This window comes from Pristiophorus japonicus, chromosome 32, assembly GCF_044704955.1.
Source record: "Pristiophorus japonicus isolate sPriJap1 chromosome 32, sPriJap1.hap1, whole genome shotgun sequence".
Classification (NCBI taxonomy): domain Eukaryota; kingdom Metazoa; phylum Chordata; class Chondrichthyes; family Pristiophoridae; genus Pristiophorus; species Pristiophorus japonicus.
Window position 1 is genome coordinate 255,605 of NC_092008.1, and position 25,000 is coordinate 280,604.

The following is a 25,000-nucleotide window of genomic DNA, read 5'->3' on the forward strand; positions in this document are numbered from 1 at the left end:
GTCTGCCTGACAGGTTTCGCAAACCTGAGGGATATGAGGTACACCTTGTGTTATAGGATCAACTGTATCAGCAACCTGCGTTTATATCACACCTGTAACGTAGTAAAACATCCCGGGAGCTTCACAGAGGCGTAAATCACACCCCGAGCCATACCGGGAGATATTGGGGACGGGCGACCAAAAGCTGGGTCACAGAGGTGGGTTTTAAGGAGCGTCTTAAAGGAGGAGAGAGAGGCGGAGAGGTTTAGGGAGGGAGTTCCAGAGCTTGGGGCCCAGGCAACAGAAGGCACGGCCACCGATGGTGGAGCGATTATAATCAGGGATGGTCAGGGGGGCAGAATTAGAGGAGTGCAGAGATCTCGGGGGTTGTGGGGCTGGAGGGGGTTACAGAGATAGGGAGGGGTATACAGGCTGGAGGAGGTTACAGAGATAGGGAGGGGTGTAGGGGCTGGAGGAGGTGACAGATAGGGAGGGGTGTAGGGGCTGGAGGAGGTGACAGATAGGGAGGGGTGTAGGGGCTGGAGGAGGTGACAGATAGGGAGGGGTGTAGGGGCTGGAGGAGGTTACAGAGATAGGGAGGGATGTAGGGGCTGGAGGAGGTTACAGAGATAGGGAGGGTGTAGGGGCTGGAGGAGGTTACAGAGATAGGGAGGGATGTAGGGGATGGAGGGGGTTACAGAGATAAGGAGGGTGTAGGGGCTGGAGGAGGTTACAGAGATAGGGAGGGATGTAGGGGCTGGAGGGGGTTACAGACATAGGGAGGGGTGTAGGGCTGGAGGGGGTTACAGAGATAGGGAGGGGTGCAGGGCTGGAGGGGGTTACAGAGATAGGGAGGGATGATGGGGCTGGAAGGGGTTACAGAGATAGGGAGGGGTGTAGGGGCTGGAGGGGGTTACAGAGATAGGGAGGGGTGTAGGGGTTGGAGGAGGTTACAGAGATAGGGAGGAGTGTAGGGGCTGGAGGAGGTTACAGAGATAGGGAGGGGTGTAGGGGCTGGAGGGGTTTACAGAGATAGGGAGGGGTGTAGCGGCTGGAGGAGGTTACAGAGATAGGGAGGGGTGTAGAGGCCACGGAGGGATTTGAACACAAGGATGGAGAATTTTAAAATCAAGGCAGTTTTTGAAATTTATTCATCCCTGGGATGTGGGCGTCGCTGGCCAGGCCCGGCATTTATTGCCCGTCCCTCGTCGCCCCTTGAGAAGGTGGGGGTGAGCCGCCTTCTTGAACCGCTGCAGTCCGTGTGGTGAAGGTGCTCCCACAGTGCTGTTAGGGAGGGAGTTCCAGGATTGGGACCCAGCGACGATGGAGGAACGGCCGATATATTTCCCAGTCGAGGGATGGTGTGTGACTGGGAGGGGAATGTGGAGGGGGTGGTGTTCCCATGGACCTGCTGCCCTTGACCTTCTAGGCGGGTAGAGGCCGCGGGTTTGGGAGGTGCTGCCGAAGAAGCCTTGGCGAGTTGCTGCAGTGCATCTTGTGGACGGTGCACACTGCAGCCACGGTGCGCCGGTGGTGGAGGGAGTGAGTGTTGGAGGTGGTGGAGGGAGTGAGTGTTGGAGGTGGTGGAGGGAGTGAGTGTTGGAGGTGGTGGAGGGAGTGAGTGTTGGAGGTGGTGGAGGGAGTGAGTGTTGGAGGTGGTGGAGGGAGTGAGTGTTGGAGGTGGTGGAGGGAGTGAGTGTTGGAGGTGGTGGAGGGAGTGAGTGTTGGAGGTGGTGGAGGGAGTGAGTGTTGGAGGTGGTGGAGGGAGTGAGTGTTGGAGGTGGTGGAGGGAGTGAGTGTTGGAGGTGGTGGAGGGAGTGAGTGTTGAAGGTGGTGGAGGGAGCGAGTGTTGGAGGTGGTGGAGGGAGCGAGTGTTGGAGGTGATGGAGGGAGTGAGTGTTGGAGGTGGTGGAGGGAGTGAGTGTTGGAGGTGGTGGAGGGAGTGAGTGTTGGAGGCGGTGGAGGGAGTGAGTGTTGGAGGTGGTGGAGGGAGTGAGTGTTGGAGGTGGTGGAGGGAGTTAGTGTTGGAGGTGGTGGAGGGAGTGAGTGTTGGAGGTGGTGGAGGGAGTGAGTGTTGGAGGTGGTGTGGAGCGTGGCCCATCGAGCGGGGCTGCTTTGTCCTGGATGGTGTCGAGCTTCTCGAGTGTTTGTTGGAGCTGCACCATCCCGGCAAGTGGGGAGTGTTAGAGAGTGTTAGGAAGTGGTAGAGAATTCGACAGGTTCACAATTCTCTGAGTGAAGAAGTTTCTCCTCATCTCGGTCCTAAATGGCTTACCCCTTATCCTCAGACTGTGACCCCTGGTTCTGGACTTCCCCAACATCGGGAACATTCTTCCTGCATCTAACCTGTCCAGTCCCGTCAGAATTTTATATGTTTCTATGAGATCCCCTCTCATTCTTCTAAACTCCAGTGAATATAAGCCCAGTTGATCCAGTCTCTCCTCAAATGTCAGTCCTGCCATCCCGGGAATCAGTCTGGTGAACCTTCGCTGCACTCCCTCAATAGCAAGAATGTCCTTCCTCAAGTTAGGAGACCAAAACTGAACACAATATTCCAGGTGTGGCCTCACCAAGGCCCTGTACAACTGCAGTAAGACCTCCCTGCTCCTATACTCAAATCCCCTCGCTATGAAGGCCAACATACCATTTGCCTTCTTCACCGCCTGCTGTACCTGCATGCCAACCTTCAATGACTGATGTACCATGACACCCAGGTCTCGTTGCACCTCCCCTTTTCCTAATCTGTCACCATTCAGATAATATTCTGCCTTCCTGTTTTTGCGACCAAGGTGGATAACCTCACATTTATCCACATTATACTGCATCTGCCATGCATTTGCCCACTCACCTAACCTGTCCAAGTCACCCTGCAGCCTAATAGCGTCCCCCTCACAGCTCACACCGCCACCCAGCTTAGTGTCATCTGCAAACTTGGAGATATTACACTCAATTCCTTTGTCTAAATCATTAATGTATATTGTAAATAGCTGGGGTCCCAGCACTGAGCCCTGCGGCACCCCACTAGTCACTGCCCGCCATTCTGAGAAGGACCCGTTTATCCCGACTCTCTGCTTCCTGTCTGCCAACCAGTTCTCTATCCACGTCAGTACATTACCCCCCATACCATGTGCTTTGATTTTGCACACCAATCTCTTGTGTGGGACCTTGTCAAAAGCCTTTTGAAAGTCCAAATACACCACATCCACTGGTTCTCCCTTGTCCACTCTACTAGTTACATCCTCAAAAAATTCCAGAAGATTCGTCAAGCATGATTTCCCTTTCATAAATCCATGCTGACTTGGACCGATCCTGTCACTGCTTTCCAAATGTGCTGCTATTTCATCTTTAATAATTGATTCCAACATTTTCCCCACCACCGATGTCAGGCTGACCGGCTTTGGGGAGTCGGGAGGTGAGACACTGGCCGCAGAATACCCAGCCTCTGACCCGCTCTTGTGGCCACAGTATTTATGTGTGTGGTCCAGTGACGTTTCTGGTCACTGGTGACCCCCAGGATGTTGATGGTGGGGGGATTCGGTGATGGGAATGCCGGTGAATGTCAAGGGGGCGGTGGTTAGACTCTCGCTTGTTGGAGATGGTCATTGCCCGGCACTTGTGGGGCGCGAGTGTTACTTGTCACTGAGCAGCCCGAGCCTGGAGGTTCAAGGGGGCGATTGACCAGGACGGTCCCGGGGGGATGAGGGCCTTCAGTGACGGGGGGGAGACTGGAGAAGCCGGGGTTGTTCTCCTCGGAGCAGAGAAGGTTAAGGGGGAGATTTAATCGAGCTGTTGAAAATGACGCGGAGTTTGATGATGAGGCGATTCTGTCCCTCGCTGTGTCCCGACCGATCCAGAGAGCTCGGCCGCTCCCAGCATCCGGTGTTTTCCTGTATTTCCTTCGCAGGTCCGTGTGTGGAAGAGTTCGGAGCCGGAGGCCTCGAAGCGGACATTCAGCACGGGACGGGACTCCTCCTACACGCTGGTGTCTGGGCTAGAGGGGAACACAGCGTATCTCGTCAATGTCCGCGCCTTCAACAGCGCCGGTTACGGCCCCTCCAGTGTTCCCCAGGCCGTCAACACCAAGAAATCCCGTAAGTGTCGCGCTGTCGGAGGGGCGGTACTGAGGGAGCGCCGCACTGTCAGAGGGGCAGTACTGAGGGAGCGCCGCACTGTCGGAGGGGCAGTACTGAGGGAGCGCCGCACTGTCGGAGGGGCGGTACTGAGGGAGCACCGCACTGTCGGAGGGGCAGTACTGAGGGAGCCCCGCACTGTCGGAGGGGCGGTACTGAGGGAGCACCGCACTGTCGGAGGGGCGGTACTGAGGGAGCCCCGCACTGTCGGAGGGGCGGTACTGAGGGAGCGCCGCACTGTCGGAGGGGCAGTACTGAGGGAGCCCCGCACTGTCGGAGGGGCGGTACTGAGGGAGTGCCGCACTGTCGGAGGGGCAGTACTGAGGGAGCGCCGCACTGTCGGAGGGGCGGTACTGAGGGAGCGCCGCACTGTCGGAGGGGCAGTACTGAGGGAGCGCCGCACTGTCGGAGGGGCGGTACTGAGGGAGCACCGCACTGTCGGAGGGGCGGTGCTGAGGGAGCACCGCACTGTCGGAGGGGCGGTACTGAGGGAGCCCCGCACTGTCGGAGGGGCGGTACTGAGGGAGCCCCACACTGTCTGAGGGGCAGTACTGAGGGAGTGCCGCACTGTCGGAGGGGCGGTACTGAGGGAGCCCCGCACTGTCGGAGGGGCGGTACTGAGGGAGCGCCGCACTGTCGGAGGGGCAGTACTGAGGGAGCCCCGCACTGTCGGAGGGGCGGTACTGAGGGAGTGCCGCACTGTCGGAGGGGCAGTACTGAGGGAGCGCCGCACTGTCGGAGGGGCGGTACTGAGGGAGCGCCGCACTGTCGGAGGGGCAGTACTGAGGGAGCGCCGCACTGTCGGAGGGGCGGTACTGAGGGAGCACCGCACTGTCGGAGGGGCGGTGCTGAGGGAGCACCGCACTGTCGGAGGGGCGGTACTGAGGGAGCACCGCACTGTCGGAGGGGCAGTACTGAGGGAGCGCCGCACTGTCGGAGGGGCAGTACTGAGGGAGCACCGCACTGTCGGAGGGGCGGTACTGAGGGAGACCAGAACTGTGCACGGTGCTCCCAGTTTCGCATAACTTCCCAACTTTCCAATTCCAACCCTCCAGAGAGAAACCCTAGTGTTTGGTTTGCTGTTTATGACCCTCGCTAACCTGTCGCTACGTGTAGTGATGTGTGTATTTATTCTCCGAGATCCCTTTGTTCCTCTACCCCGCCCAGACTCACACCCTCCCAGTAACGTGACCTCCGCATTCTGCCACCAAAATATAATCCCTCACGTTTATCCGTGTTGAATTTGATTAGCCAACGATAGGCCCATTGTGCAAGTTTGTTAATGCCCTGCTGTCATTTGTTGCAGGCTCCCACAGTCTCGACTATACCCTCCTTCGCTCCCCCACCCCCCTGCAATTTGGTGTCTTCCGCAAATTTAGAAATTATGTTTTCGATTCCGAGGTCTGGAGAAGCTGGGGTTGTTCTCCTTGGAGCTGAGAAGGTTAACGGGGAGTGTTATGTCTGTGATGTACCTATGAATGACCCCACGAGGCAGTGTGTTGTACTCAAACTGGGGTGACCTTGGTCCTTTGTTCGTAACTCCAGAGTGAGGCACAATCATGGTGGGCGGCTTTTTATACTGGGCCCTGCACACCTGTGCAGGTGACCCTCAGGTCTCCCACCGCAGCGCTCTCTGGTGGACAGCCCCTGCCACAGGGGCAGGAAACCCCGGTCTCCACCAGTTGCACCCTCTAGTGGTGCCAGCATAGTCTATACACAGTGTAAACCTTATTGATCGCAAATCAGGTAACAAGTCTCCATCTTGTGCAACTATACAGTGAGTACACAGAGAGTGTATCTATAGTCTGCATATATAACAGAGGAGATTGACCAGACTGGTCCCGGGGGGATGAGGGGGTTCAGTGACGGGGGGGGAGACTGGAGAAGCCGGGGGTGTTCTCCGTGGAGCAGAGAAGGTTGAGAGGAGATTTGATCGAGGGGTTCTCAATCACGAGGGTTCTGGACAGAGTAGGTCGAGGGGAACCGTTCCCATTGGCGGAAGGGTGGAGAACCAGAGGTCACAGATTTAAGGAGATCGGCAGAAAGGCGACACGAGGAAAACGTTTTCCCGCAGCGAGGGTTAGGATCTGGAACGCGCTGCCTGAGAGGGCAGGGTGGGGGGGAGGGCACAGAGTCAATCGTGGCTTTCAAAAGGGAGTTGGATAAGTCCCTGAAGGGAAATAATGTTCAGGGCTCCGGGGAAAGGGCGGGGGGAGTGGGACTGGCTGAGGGGCTCTTAGCCGAGGCACAGAATACAAGAGCAGAGACATTGTGCTTGAACTGTATAAAACACTGGTTAGGCCACAGCTGGAGTACTGTGTGCAGTTCTGGTCACCACATCACAGGAAGGACGTGATTGCACTGGAGAGGGTACAGAGGAGATTTACCCGGATGTTGCACTGGAGAGGGTACAGAGGAGATTTACCAGGATGTTGCACTAGAGAGGGTACAGAGGAGATTTACCCGGATGTTGCACTGGAGAGGGTACAGAGGAGATTTACCCGGATGTTGCACTGGAGAGGGTACATAGGAGATTTACCAGGATGTTGCACTAGAGAGGGTACAGAGGAGATTTACCTGGATGTTGCACTGGGGAGGGTACAGAGGAGATTTACCCGGATGTTGCACTGGAGAGGGTACAGAGGAGATTTACCAGGATGTTGCACTAGAGAGGGTACAGAGGAGATTTACCAGGATGTTGCACTGGAGAGGGTACAGAGGAGATTTACCAGGATGTTGCACTGGAGAGGGTACAGAGGAGATTTACCAGGATGTTGCACTGGAGAGGGTACAGAAGAGATTTACCAGGATGTTGCACTGGAGAGGGTACTGAAGAGATTTACCAGGATGTTGCACTAGAGAGGGTACAGAGGAGATTTACCAGGATGTTGCACTGGAGAGGGTACAGAGGAGATTTACCAGGATGTTGCACTAGAGAGGGTACAGAGGAGATTTACCAGGATGTTGCACTGGAGAGGGTGCAGAGGAGATTTCCCAGGATGTTGCACTAGAGAGGGTACAGAGGAGATTTACCAGGATGTTGCACTGGAGAGGGTACAGAGGAGATTTACCAGGATGTTGCACTGGAGAGGGTACAGAGGAGATTTACCAGGATGTTGCACTAGAGAGGGTACAGAGGAGATTTACCAGGATGTTGCACTAGAGAGGGTGCAGAGGAGATTTACCGGAATATTGCACTAGAGAGGGTACAGAGGAGATTTACCAGGATGTTGCACTGGAGAGGGTACAGAGGAGATTTACCAGGATGTTGCACTGGAGAGGGTACAGAGGAGATTTACCAGGATGTTGTACTGGAGAGGGTACAGAGGAGATTTACCAGGATGTTGCACTGGAGAGGGTACAGAGGAGATTTACCCGGATGTTGCACTGGAGAGGGTACAGAGGAAATTTACCCGGATGTTTCACTAGAGAGGGTACAGAGGAGATTTACCAGGATGTTGCACTGGAGAGGGTACAGAGGAGATTTACCAGGATGTTGCACTGGAGAGGGTACAGAGGAGATTTACCAGGATGTTGCACTGGAGAGGGTACAGAGGAGATTTACCCGGATGTTGCACTGGAGAGGGTACAGAGGAAATTTACCCGGATGTTTCACTAGAGAGGGTACAGAGGAGATTTACCAGGATGTTGCACTGGAGAGGGTACAGAGGAGATTTACCAGGATGTTGCCAGGACTGGAGAATTTTAGTGATGAGGAAAGATTGGATAGGCTGGGGTTGTTTTCTTTGGAACAGAGGAGGCTGAGGGGAGACCTGATTGAGGTGTATAAAATGATGAGGGGCCTGGATCGAGTGGATAGGACGGACCTGTTTCCCTTGGCAGAGGGGTCAACAACCAGGGGGCAGAGATTGAAAGTAATTGGGGGGGGGTTTCGAGGGGATTTGAGGGGAAATGTCTTCACCCAGAGGGTGGTGGGGGTCTGGGGAGGAACTCACGGCCTGAAAGGGGGGTAGAGGCAGAAACCCTCACCACATTTGGACGTGTGCTCGAAGTGCCGTAACCCGCAGGGCTACGGACCCAGAGCGGGAAAGTGGGATTAGGCCGGGATGGCTCTTGGTCGGCCGGCGCGAGGCGGACTCGATGGGCCGGAATGGCCTCCCTCCCCCGCTGTCAATGTCCGCGATTCTGTCACGTGTTGTCTGTGTGTTCGATTTCAGCCCCGAGCCAAGCGCCCGTCAACATTCAGTGGCGCCAGGATGGCTTGGCCGTGTCGCTGGGGTGGGAGCCGGTTCGTAACCAGGACAACGAGTCGGAGGTGATGGGATACAAGGTGAGGGGTCGCAGGGGCGGAGGGCAGGGGTCGGGCGCTGGCCTTTTGCCGCCGGTTGTGCCGGGGGAGGGGCTAAAGGTCAGCCACCCATTCCCCCGCTGGTTCCCACGTGGATTCGGAGGCGGGGGACGGGGGGGGCGGGGGCTACACACGGTGGGGGGAGAGAGAGAGCGAGCGAGCACTCCACTTCTACATCAACAGAGAACGTCAGAAACAGGAGCAGGAGTCGGCCATTCGGCCCCTCGAGCCAGCTCCGCCATCCAATCAGATCGCGGCTGATCATCGATCTCAACTCCACTTCCCCGCCCGATCCCTCGATTCCCCTCGAGCCCAAAGATCCATCGATCCCGGCCTTGAATATACTCAACGACTGAGCCTCCACTGCCCTCTGGGGCAGAGAGTTCCAAAGATTCACCTCCCTCCGAGTGAAGAAATTCCTCCTCATCTCAGTCCTAAATGTCCGAGCCCTTATCCTGAGACTGTGTGACCCCTGGTTCTAGACTCCCCAGCCCCGGGGGGGGGGAAACACCCTCCCTGCATCTACCCCGTCAATCCCCCTCACAATCCGACACGTTTCAGTGAGATCACCTCCCATTCTTCTAAACTCCAGAGAGTGTCGGCCCAGTCTGCTCAATCTCTGCTCCTCGGACAATCCCCCCATCCCGGGAATCAGTCTGGTGAACCTTCGCTGCACTCCCTCGATGGCGAGTATATCCTTCCTTAGGTAAGGAGACTAGAACAGTGCACAATACTCCAGGTGTGGTCTCCCCAGGGCCCGAGATTCCTCTCTCCTTGTGCCCGCCTATCAAAAGAGGGGAGGAGTGGGGGCAAGGGGCACTGTACCCCACCCAGACTCTGAATCACAGACCCCCTCCCCCTGCGCCCCCCCAATCCATTCCCCACAGTCTTTGTCACTCCCTATCCATTCCCCACGGACTGCATTACTCATCCTGTGTATAAGACACTCCCCCCCGCCTCCCTCCCCCGTATATAAGACGACCCCCCGTGAATAAGACCAACCCCCGTATATAAGACTACCCCTCCCATGTATAAGACCCACCCCTGTGTATAAGACACTCCCCCTGTGTATAAGACACTCCCCCTGTGTATAAGACACTCCCCCCGTGTATAAGACCCACCCTCCTGTATAATACACTCCCCCTGTATATAATACCCACCCCCCTGTGTATAAGGCACCCCCCTGTGTATAAGACACTCCCCCTGTATATAATACCCACCCCCCTGTGTATAAGACACTCCCCCTGTATATAATACCCACCCCCCCATGTATTAGACACCCCCCCTTGTATAAGACACTCCCCCCTTGTATAAGACCCACCCCCCTGTGTATAAGACACCCTCCGTGTATAAGACACCCCCTGTGTATAAGACACCCCCCTGTGTATAAGACACTCCCCCTGTATATAAGACCCACCCCCCTGTGTATAAGACACTCCCCCTGTACATCAGACCCACCCCCCTGTGTATAAGACACTCCCCCTGTGTATAAGTCCCACCCCTGTGTATAAGACACCCCCCCCCCGTGTATAAGACACAACCCCTGTATATAAGACCCACCCCCCTGTGTATAAGACACTCCCCCTGTGTATAAGACCCACCCCCCTGTGTATAAGACACTCCCCCTGTGTATAAGACCCACCCCCCTGTGTATAAGACACTCCCCCTGTGTATAAGGCCCACCCCCGTGTATAAGACACTCCCCCGTGTATAAGACACTCCTCCCATGTATAAGCTGCACCCCCTGTGTATAAAACACTCCCCGTGTATAAGACGCCCCCCTGTGTATAAGACCCCATCCCCTGTATAAGATCCACCCCCTGTGTATAAGACACTCCCCCTGTGTATAAGACACCCCCCTGTGTATATGACACTCCCCCTGTATATAAGACCCACCCCCCTGTGTATAAGACCACCCCCTCTATAAGACACACCCACTGTGTATAATTACCACCCCCTGTGTATAAGACACTCACCCTGTGTATAAGACCCACCCCCTGTGTATAAGACCCACCCCCTGTGTATAAGACACTCCCCCTGTGTATAAGACCCACCCCCTGTGTATAAGACACTCCCCCTGTGTATAAGACACTTCCACTGTGTATAAGACACTTCCCCTATGTATAAGACACTCCCCCTGTGTATAAGACCCACCCCCTGTGTATAAGTACCACCCCCTGTGTATAAGACCCACCCCCTGTGTATAAGTACCACCCCCTGTGTATAAGACACTCCCCCTGTGTATAAGACACTTCCCCTGTGTATAAGACACTCCCCCCGTGTATTGCAGGATGTAGACTCCCTGCTCTCTGCACCCTGTGTCCTGTTGCGTGCGGGCGGTACGATTTCCCGATGCTGTGTCGAATCCAGCCTCGTGTCTGTGTGACTTGCCTCTCTCACTCTCTCTGTTCCCAGAGCTGCCCGCTCAGATCCTGACCCCTCAGGACAAGCATTACGTCGTCGTGGAGAAGCAGACGGCGTTCATTCACTGCAAAGTCTTTGGAGCACCCACGCCCCAAATCCTGTGGTAAGCTCGGGGGAGGGGGCTGGAGGGGAGGGCTGTGGGTCCGTCGGTGACTGCACGCGGGGCGTGGCATACCCCTGTGTGGCCTCTGGCTGTAATTCCCAGCCAGGCTCGGTCAGCTAAAGATTCCGCTCCGATCGCAAGGGCTGTGTGACCGCACCTCTGGCCCGTGTCGAAGGGTTTCGAATCTCGGAGTACTAACACACCAATCGCAGCTGAGCACCGCCGTAGATATGAAGCAAACCAGCCACTGGGGTTTATTTCCAGAGGGATGCAATTGAAAAATGGGGAAGTTTTGCTAAACCTGTATCGAACCTTGTTAGACCACACTTGGAGCACCGTGCACAGTTCTGGTCTCCATATACCTGGTGGTCTGTGCACGGTGCTCCAAGTGTGGTCTAACCCAGGTATATGGAGACCAGAACTGTGCACGGTGCTCCCAGTGTGGTCTAACCCAGGTATATGGAGACCAGAACTGTGCACGGTGCTCCCAGTGTGGTCTAACCCAGGTATATGGAGACCAGAACTGTGCACGGTGCTCCCAGTGTGGTCTAACCCAGGTATATGGAGACCAGAACTGTGCACGGTGCTCCCAGTGTGGTCTAACCCAGGTATATGGAGACCAGAACTGTTACGGTGCTCCCAGTGTGGTCTAACCCAGGTATATGGAGACCAGAACTGTGCACGGTGCTCCCAGTGTGGTCTAACCCAGGTATATGGAGACCAGAACTGTGCACGGTGCTCCCAGTGTGGTCTAACCCAGGTATATGGAGACCAGAACTGTGCACAGTGCTCCCAGTGTGGTCTAACCCAGGTATATGGAGACCAGAACTGTGCACGGTGCTCCCAGTGTGGTCTAACCCAGGTATATGGAGACCAGAACTGTGCACGGTGCTCCCAGTGTGGTCTAACCCAGGTATATGGAGACCAGAACTGTGTACACAGTGCTCCCAGTGTGGTCTAACCCAGGTATATGGAGACCAGAACTGTGCACGGTGCTCCCAGTGTGGTCTAACCCTGGTATATGGAGACCAGAACTGTGCACGGTGCTCCCAGTGTGGTCTAACCCTGGTATATGGAGACCAGAACTGTACACAGTGCTCCCAGTGTGGTCTAACCCAGGTATATGGAGACCAGAACTGTGCACGGTGCTCCCAGTGTGGTCTAACCCAGGTATATGGAGACCAGAACTGTGCACAATGCTCCCAGTGTGGTCTAACCCAGGTATATGGAGACCAGAACTGTGCACGGTGCTCCCAGTGTGGTCTAACCCGGGTATATGGAGACCAGAACTGTGCACGGTGCTCCCAGTGTGGTCTAACCCGGGTATATGGAGACCAGAACTGTGCACGGTGCTCCCAGTGTGGTCTAACCCGGGTATACGGTTGTGCTGCATGGCCTGGTGCTGTGCGTATATCCTGTGTAATGTAAGCGTGCTGGGAACATCCTAGACCGTTCTGTACTGAACACCTGCTGACATGAGGGTGCAGTTATAACTCGACAGCACCAGGGAGAGCTGGTGACACACCAGCGCCATCACTGTCTCCCTCTCCTGCTCTCCTCTGTGCCTTTCAAGGTCTGAAGGCAAGTCTGTTGGTAACGGAGGCACAGATGGGCGGAAACGGAGGCGGGCGATGTCACGGAGATTATGATTATGATTATGATTATGACCGACTTCCGGTCCGCCTGGGGGGAGATGGCAGGAACTCTGAACAAATATTTTGTATCAGTCTTTACGGTAGAGGACACTAACAATATTCCGACAGTGGGTAGTTTTGGGGGCTATAGGGGGGGAGGAACTTAACACAATCACAATCACTAAGGAGGTGGTACTCAGTAAGATAATGGGACTAAAGGCAGATAAAGCCCCTGGACCTGATGGCTTACATCCTCGGGTCTTAAGAGAAGTAACGGCAGGGATAGGGATAGTGGATGCATTGGTTGTAATTTACCAAAATTCCCTGGATTCTGGGGAGGTCCCAGCAGATTGGAAAACTGCAAATGTAACGCCCCTATTTAAAAAAGGAGGCAGACAAAAAGCAGGAAACTATAGACCAGTTAGCCGAACATCTGTGGTTGGGAAAATGTTGGAGTCCATTATTAAAGAAGCAGTAGCAGGACATTTGGAAAAGCAAAATTCGATCAGGCAGGGTCAGCATGGATTTATGAAGGGAAGTCATGTTTGACAAATTTGCCGGAGTTCTTTGAGGATGTAACGAACAGGGTGGATAAAGGGGAACCAGTGGATGTGGTGTATTTGGATTTCCAGAAGGCATTTGACAAAGTGCCACATAAAAGGTTACTGCACAAGATAAAAGTTCACAGGGTTGAGGGTAATATATTAACATGGATAGAGGATTGGCTAACTAACAGAAAACAGAGAGTCGGGATAAATGGGTCATTCTCGGGTTGGCAACCAGTAACTAGTGGGGTGCCGCAGGGATCAGTGCTGGGACCCCAACTATTTACAATCTATATTAACGACTTGGAAGAAGGGACCGAGTGTAACGTAGACAAGTTTGCTGACGATACAAAGATGGGAGGTAAAGCAATGTGTGAGGAGGACATAAAAAATCTGCAAAAGGACACAGACAGGCTCAGTGAGTGGGCAAACATTTGTCAGATGGAGTATAATGTGGGAAAGTGTGAGGTCATGCACTTTGGCAGGAAAAAAATCAAAGAGCAAGTTATTATTTAAATGGAGAAAGATTGCAAAGTGCCGCAGTACAGCGGGACCCGGGGGTTACTTGTGCATGAAACACAAAAGGTTAGTATGCAGGTACAGCAAGTGATCAGGAAGGCCAATGGTATCTTGGCCTTTATTGCAAAGGGGATGGAGTATAAAAGCAGGGAAGTCTTGCTCCAGTTATACAGGGTATTGGTGAGGCCACACCTGGAGTACTGCGTGCAGTTTTGGTCTCCATATTTACCAAAGGATATACTTGCATTGGAGGCAGTTCAGAGGAGGTTCACTCGGTTGATTCCGGGGATGAGAGGGTTGACTTACGAGGAAAGGTTGAGGAGGTTGGGCCTCTACTCATTGGAATTCAGAAGAATGAGAGGTGATCTTATCGAAACGTATCAGATTATGAGGGGGCTCGACAAGGTGGATGCAGAGAGGATGTTCCCACTGATGGGGGAGACTAGAACTAGGGGGCATGGTCTTAGAATAAGGGGCCGCCCATTTAAAACTGAGATGAGGAGGAATTTCTTCTCTCAGAGGGTTGTAAATCTGTGGAACTCACTGCCTCAGAGAGCTGTGGAAGCCGGGACATTGAATATATTTAAGACAGAGATAGACAGTTTCTTAACCGATCAGGGGGCGGGCAGGGAAGTGGAGCTGAGTCCATGATCGGATCAGCCATGGTCGTATTAAATGGCGGAGCGGGCTCGAGGGGCCAAATAGCCGACTCCTGCTCCTATGTCTGATGTAATCCCACAAGATCTCTGCACTCCTCTAATTCTGCCCTCCTGACCATCCCTGATTATAATCGCTCCACCATCGGTGGCCGTGCCTTCTGTTGCCTGGGCCCCAAGCTCTGGAACTCCCTCCCTGAACCTCTCCGCCTCTCTCTCTCCTCCTTCGAGACGCTCCTTAAAAACCCACCTCTGTGACCCAGCTTCTGTGGCTCGGGGGGGGGGTTCGGGATTAATCTGTTTGTCTGTAACTTCGCTGTGAAGCCCCTTGAGACATTTTACTGAGTTAAAGGCGCTATATGAATAAAACTTATTATTATGGAGGTGGAAATGTGTCGGTGTGCGGGAGTCCGTACACAGGAGGGGCGGGGGATGGGGGAGGTGCGCGGAGTGTCTGCCGCCGTCACTCATCAGCGGAGCGCCGATGATGTCATCACGGCGCCGCGTCACCACGCTGAAAGGGGAGAGCGCCCGCCATTTTGACGTCCGGTCCGCTGGGCCACACGGGAAAGGTTTCGGCCGGGAGCGGCCTGGCACCCAAGAGTGGGGGGGGGGGGTGGGGGGGTGGGGGAGGGGTGCCTGGCTCTGCCCTGTTGGCGTCCCCGGGGGGCCGGGGCGTAATTGTCGGCCCTTTATGGGAATCCGCACCGCCATTTTGCAAGGACGCCCGGCGGGAGGAAGCTTTTCTCGGTCGGGGCGGGGCGGAGGGGGGAACGGGACACGTGGGTGGTTCGCGCTCTGATGACGCACTCGGGTCGGATCGGGGGGTGGGGGGGGGGGGGGGGAGGGGTGGGGAGCGGTTCTCCGCCGGGTTAGCGCAGGAGCGGGATTATCAAAATGGCGGCCGCTACGCGTTGATCGCCGGCCGTTGCGCGCCGCAGCGCGTTTTCCCCGATTGCCGGCAGTCGCAGGGGCCTGAAGGGGGAAGGGGCTATTTCGGCCCCCCCTGCCATTCACCCCCCAATGCTCGCCCGCACAGGCAGGGCTCACGTGGACCGCACGCGCGCGCGCGCGTAACGAAAGAAAGAGCTGCGTTTCTCTGGCGCCTGACACGGCCACCGAACGTCCCCAAACGCCTCACAGCCCAATCGGCACCTGTTGTAACGTTGGGAAACGCGGCAGTCCAACCTGCGCACAGCAAGATCCCACGCACAGCGATGTGATAATGACCCGGATCGTCTGTTTTAGTGATGTTGGTCGAGGGATAAATATTGGCCCCAGGACACCGGGGAGAACTCCCCCTGCTCTTCTTCCAATAGTGGCCCCAGGATCTTTTACATCCACCCGAGAGGGCAGACGGGGCCTCGGTTTAATGTCTCATCCGAAATACTGCCCCTCCGACAGTGCGGGGCTCCCTCAGTACTGCCCCTCCGACAGTGCGGGGCTCCCTCAGTACCGCCCCTCCGACAGTGCGGCGCTCCCTCAGTACTGCCCCTCCGACAGTGCGGGGCTCCCTCAGTACCGCCCCTCCGACAGTGCGGGGCTCCCTCAGTACCGCCCCTCCGACAGTGCGGCGCTCCCTCAGTACTGCCCCTCCGACAGTGCGGCACTCCCTCAGTACTGCCCCTCCGACAGTGCGGGGCTCCCTCAGTACTGCCCCTCCGACAGTGCGGGGCTCCCTCAGTACCGCCCCTCCGACAGTGCGGGGCTCCCTCAGTACTGCCCCTCCGACAGTGCGGGGCTCCCTCAGTACCGCCCCTCCGACAGTGCGGGGCTCCCTCAGTACTGCCCCTCCGACAGTGCGGGGCTCCCTCAGTACTCCCCCTCCGACAGTGCGCCGCTCCCTCAGTACCGCCCCTCCGACAGTGCGGCGCTCCCTCAGTACTGTCCCTCCGACAGTGCGGCGCTCCCTCAGTACCGCCCCTCCGACAGTGCGGCACTCCCTCAGTACCGCCCCTCCGACAGTGCGGGGCTCCCTCAGTACTGCCCCTCCGACAGTGCGGGGCTCCCTCAGTACTCCCCCTCCGACAGTGCGCCGCTCCCTCAGTACCGCCCCTCCGACAGTGCGGCGCTCCCTCAGTACTGCCCCTCCGACAGTGCGGGGCTCCCTCAGTACTGCCCCTCCGACAGTGCGGGGCTCCCTCAGTACTGCCCCTCCGACAGTGCGGTGCTCCCTCAGTACCGTCCCTCCGACAGTGCGGTGCTCCCTCAGTACCGCCCCTCCGACAGTGCGGCACTCCCTCAGTACTGCCCCTCCGACAGTGCGGGGCTCCCTCAGTACTGCCCCTCCGACAGTGCGGTGCTCCCTCAGTACCGTCCCTCCGACAGTGCGGCGCTCCCTCAGTACCACCCTCCGACAGTGCGGTGCTCCCTCAGTACCGCCCCTCCGACAGTGCGGCGCTCCCTCAGTACCGCCCCTCCCACAGTGCGGCGCTCCCTCAGTACCGCCCCTCCGACAGTGCGGCGCTCCCTCAGTACTGCCCCTCCGACAGTGCGGCACTCCCTCAGTACTGCCCCTCCGACAGTGCGGCGCTCCCTCAGTACCGCCCCTCCGACAGTGCGGGGCTCCCTCAGTACCGCCCCTCCAACAGTGCGGGGCTCCCTCAGTACTGCCCCTCCGACAGTGCGGCGCTCCCTCAGTACCACCCTCCGACAGTGCGGCGCTCCCTCAGTACCACCCTCCGACAGTGCGACGCTCCCTCAGTACCGCCCCTCCGACAGTGCGGCGCTCCCTCAGTACCACCCTCCGACAGTGCGGCTCTCCCTCAGTACCGCCCCTCCGACAGTGCGACGCTCCCTCGGAACGGTACAGTATGTGTTGCGATTGCCGGAGGCTGGTTGGTGATTGTCCCCACGTTGTGTTTTTTGGGTTGCTGCAGGAGCAAGGAGGACATGGAGGCGGTGCTGCAGGACCCGCGTTACTTCGTCAACACCAGCGGGACGCTGCGGATCACGGACGTTCAGGTGACAGATGGAGGCGTCTTCACCTGCAACGCCTCGAACCTGATCGGTGCCGACAGTGTGACAGCAACACTGACCGTTCGAAGTAAGGCCTCCGGAGAGGGGGCGGGGGGAGATTGACCAGACTGGTCCCGGGGGGATGAGGGGGTTCAGTGACGGGGGGGAGACTGGAGAAGCCTGGGGGATTGTTCTCCTCGGAGCAGAGAAGGTTGAGGGGAGATTGAATCGAAGGGTTCGAACTGATGAAGGGTTTTGATCGAGTGGATCGGGAGAACCTGTTCCCGGGAGCAGGAGGGTCGGGTAACCAGAGGGACACAGATTGACGATAATCGGCGATGGAACCAGAGGGGGCGATGGGGAGAATGTGTTTACGCAGCGAGTTGTTGTGATCGGGAACGCGCTGCCTGAAAGCTCGGTGGGAGCAGATCCAATAGTGACTTTCAAACCGGGAATTGGATAAATACCTGAAGGGGGAAAATGTGCCGGGGCTGTGGGGAAAGGGCAGGGGGGGAGTGTGGGACTGATTGGGGTCGCTCTGTCACAGAGCCGGCACAGCACGGGCTCCATGGGCCCAATGGGATCCTGCTGTGCGGTGTGGGTCATGGGCCCAATGGGATCCTCCTGTGCGGTGTGTTAACCCATGTCATCATCCTCGGCGGTCCCTCGATCGAGGATGGCCTGCCTCCACACCAAAAGGGACGAGTTCACAGGTGTTTCAACGAAGGAGCTAATATTCCGGATCCCGAACTACATCCTGAAGGGTGGAACGTTCCTGTGGGTGGATTGTTTTAACGTGGGGTGACCGTTGTACACCAGCCACCACACGGGGCTCGACAGAGCGAGGTCTGGGTCCAGGGGCAAGGGTCAACCAGGACGACCGGAGACCAGCTCTGCTGCACGGACCCAGTGCGCCCACATAGAAGGAATTTCTTCTCCCAGAGGGTTGTGAATCTGTGGAATTCTCTGCCCAAGGAAGCAGTTGAGGCTAGCTCATTGAATGTATTCAAGTCACAGATAGATAAATTTTTAACCAATAAGGGAATTAAGGGTTACGGGGAGAGGGCGGGTAAGTGGAGCTGAGCCCACGGCCAGATCAGCCATGATCTTGTTGAATGGCGGAGCAGGCTCGAGGGGCTAGATGGCCTACTCCTGTTCCTAATTCTTATGTTCTTATATCGCAGTGTGGGCTGGGCCCTTGCTGCCTCTGGCCCCCGTATCCTCATTTGCCGCTCCTCCGCCCCGATCTCTCGCCGCTCCTCCGCCCCGATCTCTCTCCGCCCCGATCTCTCGCCCCGATCTCTCGCCCCTCCTCCGCCCCGATCTCTCTCCGCTCCTCCGCCCCGATCTCTCTCCGCCCCGATCTCTCGCCCCGATCTCTCGCCCCTCCTCCGCCCCGATCTCTCGCCGCTCCTCCGCCCCGATCTCTCGCCGCTCCTCCGCCCCGATCTCTCGCCGCTCCTCCGCCCCGATCTCTCGCCGCTCCTCCGCCCCGATCTCTCGCCGCTCCTCCGCCCCGATCTCTCGCCCCTCCTCCGCCCCCGATCTCTCGCCGCTCCTCCGCCCCCGATCTCTCGCCCCTCCTCCGCCCCGATCTCTCGCCGCTCCTCCGCCCCGATCTCTCGCCGCTCCTCCGCCCCGATCTCTCGCCGCTCCTCCGCCCCGATCTCTCGCCGCTCCTCCGCCCCGATCTCTTGCCGCTCCTCCGCCCCGATCTCTCGCCGCTCCTCCGCCCCGATCTCTCGCCGCTCCTCCGCCCCGATCTCTCGCTGCTCCTCCGCTCCGATCTCTCGCCGCCCCGATCTCTCGCCGCTCCTCTGCCCCGATCTCTCGCCGCCCCGATCTCTCGCCGCTCCTCCGCCCCGATCTCTCGCCGCTCCTCCGCCCCGATCTCTCGCCGCCCCGATCTCTCGCCGCTCCTCCGCCCCGATCTCTCGCCGCTCCTCTGCCCCGATCTCTCGCCGCTCCTCCGCTCCGATCTCTCGCCGCCCCGATCTCTCGCCGCTCCTCCGCCCCGATCTCTCGCCGCTCCTCCGCCCCGATCTCTCGCCGCTCCTCCGCCCCGATCTCTCGCTGCTCCTCCGCTCCGATCTCTCGCCGCTCCCCCGCCCCGATCTCTCGCTGCTCCTCCGCCCCGATCTCTCGCCGCTCCCCCGCCCCGATCTCTCGCCCCTCCTCCGCCCCGATCTCTCGCCGCTCCTCCGCCCCCGATCTCTCGCCCCTCCTCCGCCCCGATCTCTCGATACTCCTCCGGCCCGATCTCTCGCCGCTCCTCCGCCCCGATCCCTCTCCGCCCCGACCTCTCTCCGCCCCGATCCCTCTCCGCCCCGACCTCTCTCCGCCCCGATCTCTCTCCGCCCCGATCTCTCTCCGCCCCGATCTCTCGCCGCTCCTCCGCCCCCGATCTCTCGCCCCTCCTCCGCCCCGATCTCTCGCCGCTCCTCCGCCCCGATCTCTCGCCGCTCCTCCGCCCCGATCTCTCTCCGCTCCTCCGCCCCGATCTCTCGCCGCTCCTCCGCCCCGATCTCTCTCCGCCCCGATCTCTCGCCGCTCCTCCGCCCCCGATCTCTCGCCCCTCCTCCGCCCCGATCTCTCGCCGCTCCTCCGCCCCGATCTCTCGCCGCTCCTCCGCCCCGATCTCTCGCCCCTCCTCCGCCCCGATCTCTCGCTCCGCTCCTCCGCCCCGATCTCTCGCCCCTCCTCCGCCCCGATCTCTCGCCGCTCCCCCGCCCCGATCTCTCGCCGCTCCTCCGCCCCGATCTCTCGCCGCTCCTCCGCCCCGATCTCTCGCCGCTCCTCCGCCCCGATCTCTCGCCGCTCCCCCGCCCTGATCTGTCGCCGCTCCTCCGCCCCGATCTCTCGCCGCTCCTCCGCCCCGATCTCTCGCCGCTCCTCCGCCCCCGATCTCTCGCCGCTCCTCCGCCCCGATCTCTCGCCGCTCCTCCGCCCCGATCTCTCGCCGCTCCTCCGCCCCGATCTCTCGCCGCTCCTCCGCCCCCGATCTCTCGCCCCTCCTCCGCCCCGATCTCTCGATACTCCTCCGCCCCGATCTCTCGCCGCTCCTCCGCCCCGATCTCTCTCCGCCCCGACCTCTCTCCGCCCCGACCTCTCTCCGCCCCGATCTCTCTCCGCCCCGACCTCTCTCCGCCCCGATCTCTCTCCGCCCCGATCTCTCGCCGCTCCTCCGCCCCGATCTCTCTCCGCCCCGATCTCTCTCCGCCCCGATCCCTCTCCGCCCCGATCTCTCTCCGCCCCGATCCCTCTCCGCCCCGATCTCTCGCCGCTCCTCCGCCCCGACCTCTCTCCGCCCCGATCTCTCGCCGCCCCGATCCCTCTCCGCCCCGATCCCTCTCCGCCCCGATCCCTCTCCGCCCCGATCCCTCTCCGCCCCGACCTCTCTCCGCCCCGATCTCTCGCCGCCCCTCCGCCCCCCGATCTCTCTCCGCCCCGATCTCTCTCCGCCCCGATCTCTCTCCGCCCCGATCTCTCTCCGCTCCTCCGCCCCGATCTCTCTCCGCCCCGATCTCTCTCCGCCCCGATCTCTCTCCGCCCCGATCTCTCTCCGCCCCCCGATCTCTCTCCGCCCCGATCTCTCTCCGCCCCGATCTCTCTCCGCCCCGATCTCTCTCCGCTCCTCCGCCCCGATCTCTCTCCGCCCCGATCTCTCTCCGCCCCGATCTCTCTCCGCCCCGATCTCTCTCCGCCCCCCGATCTCTCTCCGCCCCCCGATCTCTCTCCGCCCCGATCTCTCTCCGCCCCGATCTCTCTCCGCCCCGATCTCTCTCCGCCCCGATCTCTCTCCGCCCCGATCTCTCTCCGCCCCGATCTCTCTCCGCCCCCCGATCTCTCTCCGCCCCCCGATCTCTCTCCGCCCCGATCTCTCTCCGCCCCGATCTCTCTCCGCCCCGATCTCTCTCCGCCCCGATCTCTCTCCGCCCCGATCTCTCTCCGCCCCGATCTCTCTCCGCCCCGATCTCTCTCCGCCCCGATCTCTCTCCGCCCCGATCTCTCTCCGCCCCGATCTCTCTCCGCCCCGATCTCTCTCCGCCCCGATCTCTCTCCGCCCCCCGATCTCTCTCCGCCCCCCGATCTCTCTCCGCCCCGATCTCTCTCCGCCCCGATCTCTCTCCGCCCCGATCTCTCTCCGCCCCGATCTCTCTCCGCCCCCCGATCTCTCTCCGCCCCGATCTCTCTCCGCCCCGATCTCTCTCCGCCCCCCGATCTCTCTCCGCCCCGATCTCTCTCCGCCCCGATCTCTCTCCGCCCCGATCTCTCTCCGCCCCGATCTCTCTCCGCCCCGATCTCTCGCCGCCCCGATCTCTCTCCGCCCCGATCTCTCGCCGCTCCTCCGCCCCGATCTCTCTCCGCCCCGATCTCTCGCCGCTCCTCCGCCCCGATCTCTCTCCGCCCCGATCTCTCGCCGCTCCTCCGCCCCGATCTCTCTCCGCCCCGATCTCTCGCCGCTCCTCCGCCCCGATCTCTCTCCCCTCCTCCGCCCCGATCTCTCTCCGCCCCGATCTCTCGCCGCTCCTCCGCCCCGATCTCTCTCTGCCCCGATCTCTCTCCGCCCCGATCTCTCTCCGCTCCTCCGCCCCGATCTCTCTCCGCCCCGATCTCTCTCCGCTCCTCCGCCCCGATCTCTCTCCGCCCCGATCTCTCGCCGCCCCTCCGCCCCGATATCTCTCCGCTCCTCCGCCCCGATCCCTCTCCGCCCCGATCTCTCGCCGCCCCGATCTCTCTCCGCCCCGATCTCTCTCCGCCCCGATCTCTCTCCGCCCCGACCTCTCTCCGCCCCGATCCCTCTCCGCCCCGATCCCTCTCCGCCCCGACCTCTCTCCGCCCCGACCTCTCTCCGCCCCGACCTCTCTCCGCCCCGATCCCTCTCCGCCCCGATCCCTCTCCGCCCCGATCTCTCTCCGCCCCGATCTCTCTCCGCCCCGATCTCTCTCCGCCCCGACCTCTCTCCGCCCAGATCCCTCTCCGCCCAGATCCCTCTCCGCCCCGATCTCTCTCCGCCCCGATCTCTCTCCGCCCCGACCTCTCTCCGCCCCGATCCCTCTCCGCCCCGATCCCTCTCCGCCCCGATCCCTCTCCGCCCCGACCTCTCTCCGCCCCGACCTCTCTCCGCCCAGATCCCTCTCCGCCCAGATCTCTCTCCGCCCCGATCTCTCGCCGCTCCTCCACCACAAGACTGGGTGACGTCATCGGAACCCAGGTCAACGTTGGGAGCGTGGGCGGGAGCGTGGGCTGGGCCCTGGTGAGCGCGGAGGAGCGGGAGGGCCGCGGCGGACTCGCGGCGAGTGGCCGGGGGCGGAGGAGCGTCGCGGGATCGCGGCTGGGATTTGGTGGGAGGTGGTGGCGAGATCGAGATTCGGCAAATGTCTGGTGCTGGTGGCGGTGTGGCTAACCGATGTCACGGTGCATTGACAGACGCGAGCCAGATTGTGGAACCTCCTCGGGACCAGCACATCCAGCGACTGCACCCGGTGACATTCAGCTGCCTGGTGGAGGCCGACCTCTCACTGCTGCCCATGTACCTGCAATGGAAGAAGGACGGTGTGGACATCAACGAGGCAGACGACGACGAGAGCACGTAAGCGACGGGGAGGGGGGGGGATTGAGCAGAGAGGGGGCGCAGGGTAGCAAAAAAAACTAATCAAGACTCCCCTCTCGCCAGCCCCTTTCACCCCCCGGGACGTCCCAAAGCCTCGCGGCCAATGGCGTACTATCGGAGGGCGCTCACTGTTGCATTGTGGGAAACGGCAACCTGCGCACAGCAAGCTCCCGCACACCGCGATGTGATAATGACCCGGATCGTCTGTTTTAGTGATGTTGGTCGAGGGATAAATATTGGCCCCAGGACCCCGGGGAGAACTCCCCCTGCTCTTCTTCCAATAGTGGCCCCGGGATCTTTTACATCCGCCCGAGAGGGCAGACGGGGCCTCGGTTTAACGTCTCATCCGAAATACAGCCCCTCCGACAGTGCGGGGCTCCCTCAGTACTGCCCCTCCAACAGTGCGGCGCTCCCTCAGTACTGCCCCTCCGACAGTGCGGCACTCCCTTAGTACTCCCCCTCCGACAGTGCGGGGCTCCCTCAGTACCGCCCCTCCAACAGTGCGGTGCTCCCTCAGTACTGCCCCTCCGACAGTGCGGTGCTCCCTCAGTACTGCCCCTCCGACAGTGCGGGGCTCCCTCAGTGCTGCCCCTCCGACAGTGCAGCGCTCCCTCAGTACTGCCCTCCGACAGTGCGGGGCTCCCTCAGTACCGCCCCTCCGACAGTGCGGCACTCCCTCAGTACTGCCCCTCCGACAGTGCGACGCTCCCTAAGCACCGCCCCTCCGACAGTGCGGGGCTCCCTCAGTACCGCCCCTCCGACAGTGCGGCACTCCCTCAGTACTGCCCCTCCGGCAGTGCGGTGCTCCCTCAGTACCGCCCCTCCGACAGTGCGGCGCTCCCTCAGTACTGCCCCTCCGACAGTGCGGCACTCCCTCAGTACTGCCCCTCCGACAGTGCGGCACTCCCTCAGCACCGCCCCTCCGACAGCGCAGTGCGGCGCTCCCTCAGTACTGCCCCTCCGACAGTGCGGGGCTCCCTCAGTACCGCCCCTCCGACAGTGCGGGGCTCCCTCAGTACTGCCCCTCCGACAGTGCGGGGCTCCCTCAGTACTGCCCCTCCGACAGTGCGGGGCTCCCTCAGTACTGCCCCTCCGACAGTGCGGGGCTCCCTCAGTACCGCCCCTCCGACAGTGCGGCACTCCCTCAGTACCGCCCCTCCGACAGTGCGGCGCTCCCTCAGCACCGCCCCTCCGACAGCGCGGCGCTCCCTCAGCACCGCCCCTCCGACAGTGCGGCGCTCCCTCAGCACCGCCCCTGGAGTGCGAGCCTGGAGCTGAAATCTCTGGAGTTGGGGCCCGGCCCGGAGAGGGGCAGCTGAGCCACGAGAGGCGGGGAGGACGTGCGGAGGTGGGGGAGGGAGGGAGAAGCGAGCAGGGTGCTGGGGCCTGGAGCTGTGTGCACACAGCCCCTTCACATCGTGTGACTGAAGCGAGAGGAGGCGGTGGGGATGGCCAATCGGGGCATTGTCGGGTGTTGCTATCTGCTGCCGCGTGTCTCTGCGATGAACCTTTTCCCAATCTTGCAACAGGTACCACATCCAAGATGGCCAACTGAAAATCAAAAGTGTCGGCTACAAGGATGAAGGCGTTTACACCTGCATAGCGACGACCAAACTCGACTCAGTGACGGCAAGTGCACAGCTCATCGTGGTTGGTACGTACCCTCCTCCACTCCACACAGTCGCTGCCCCACGCAAGTGCTCTCTGTACGACTGAGCATCGCACAGATACCCAAAGGGTCTTCGGAGTTAGACGGCATTTTATTAAGGGAAACGGACATCCAAATATCGTCAATCAAAGATGGGGAGGAAAAGCAATGTGTGAGGAGGGCACAAAAAATCTGCAAAAGGACCCGGACAGGCTCAGTGAGCGGGCAAACATTTGTCAGATGGGGTATAATGTGGGAAAGTGTGAGGTCGTGCACTTTGGCAGGAAAAAAAAATCACAGAGCAAGTTATTATTTAAATGGGGAAAGATTACAAAGTGCCGCAGTACAGCGGGACCTGGGGGTTACTTGTGCATGAAACACAAAAGGTTAGTACGCAGGTACAGCAAGTGATCAGGAAGGGCCAATGGTATCTTGGCCTTTATTGCAAAGGGGGATGGAGTATAAAAGCAGGGAAGTCCTG

At 59.6% G+C, this 25,000-nt stretch overlaps 2 protein-coding genes across 2 annotated transcripts in view; both read left to right on the plus strand.

Annotated features, from left to right (window-relative positions):
* Window positions 1–8,774, plus strand: part of LOC139240470 (contactin-5-like) — a gene marked incomplete at its 5' end in the record, with an annotated part of 162,717 nt that extends 153,943 nt beyond the window's left edge. The window contains 4 exons of the mRNA XM_070869006.1: window positions 1–38; window positions 3,884–4,070; window positions 8,288–8,400; window positions 8,730–8,774. The exon at window positions 1–38 is cut by the window's left edge and continues 72 nt beyond it. Of these exons, the coding sequence (XP_070725107.1) occupies window positions 1–38; window positions 3,884–4,070; window positions 8,288–8,400; window positions 8,730–8,774 (383 nt within the window). The remainder of the gene's footprint in view (window positions 39–3,883; window positions 4,071–8,287; window positions 8,401–8,729) is intronic.
* Window positions 8,775–9,101: 327 nt separating this feature from the next.
* LOC139240471 (neural cell adhesion molecule L1-like) overlaps window positions 9,102–25,000 on the plus strand; it is a 97,161-nt gene continuing 81,262 nt past the window's right edge. Inside the window, exons 1-5 of the mRNA XM_070869007.1 lie at window positions 9,102–9,108; window positions 10,834–10,945; window positions 17,179–17,345; window positions 22,688–22,850; window positions 24,401–24,525. Of these exons, the coding sequence (XP_070725108.1) occupies window positions 9,102–9,108; window positions 10,834–10,945; window positions 17,179–17,345; window positions 22,688–22,850; window positions 24,401–24,525 (574 nt within the window). The remainder of the gene's footprint in view (window positions 9,109–10,833; window positions 10,946–17,178; window positions 17,346–22,687; window positions 22,851–24,400; window positions 24,526–25,000) is intronic.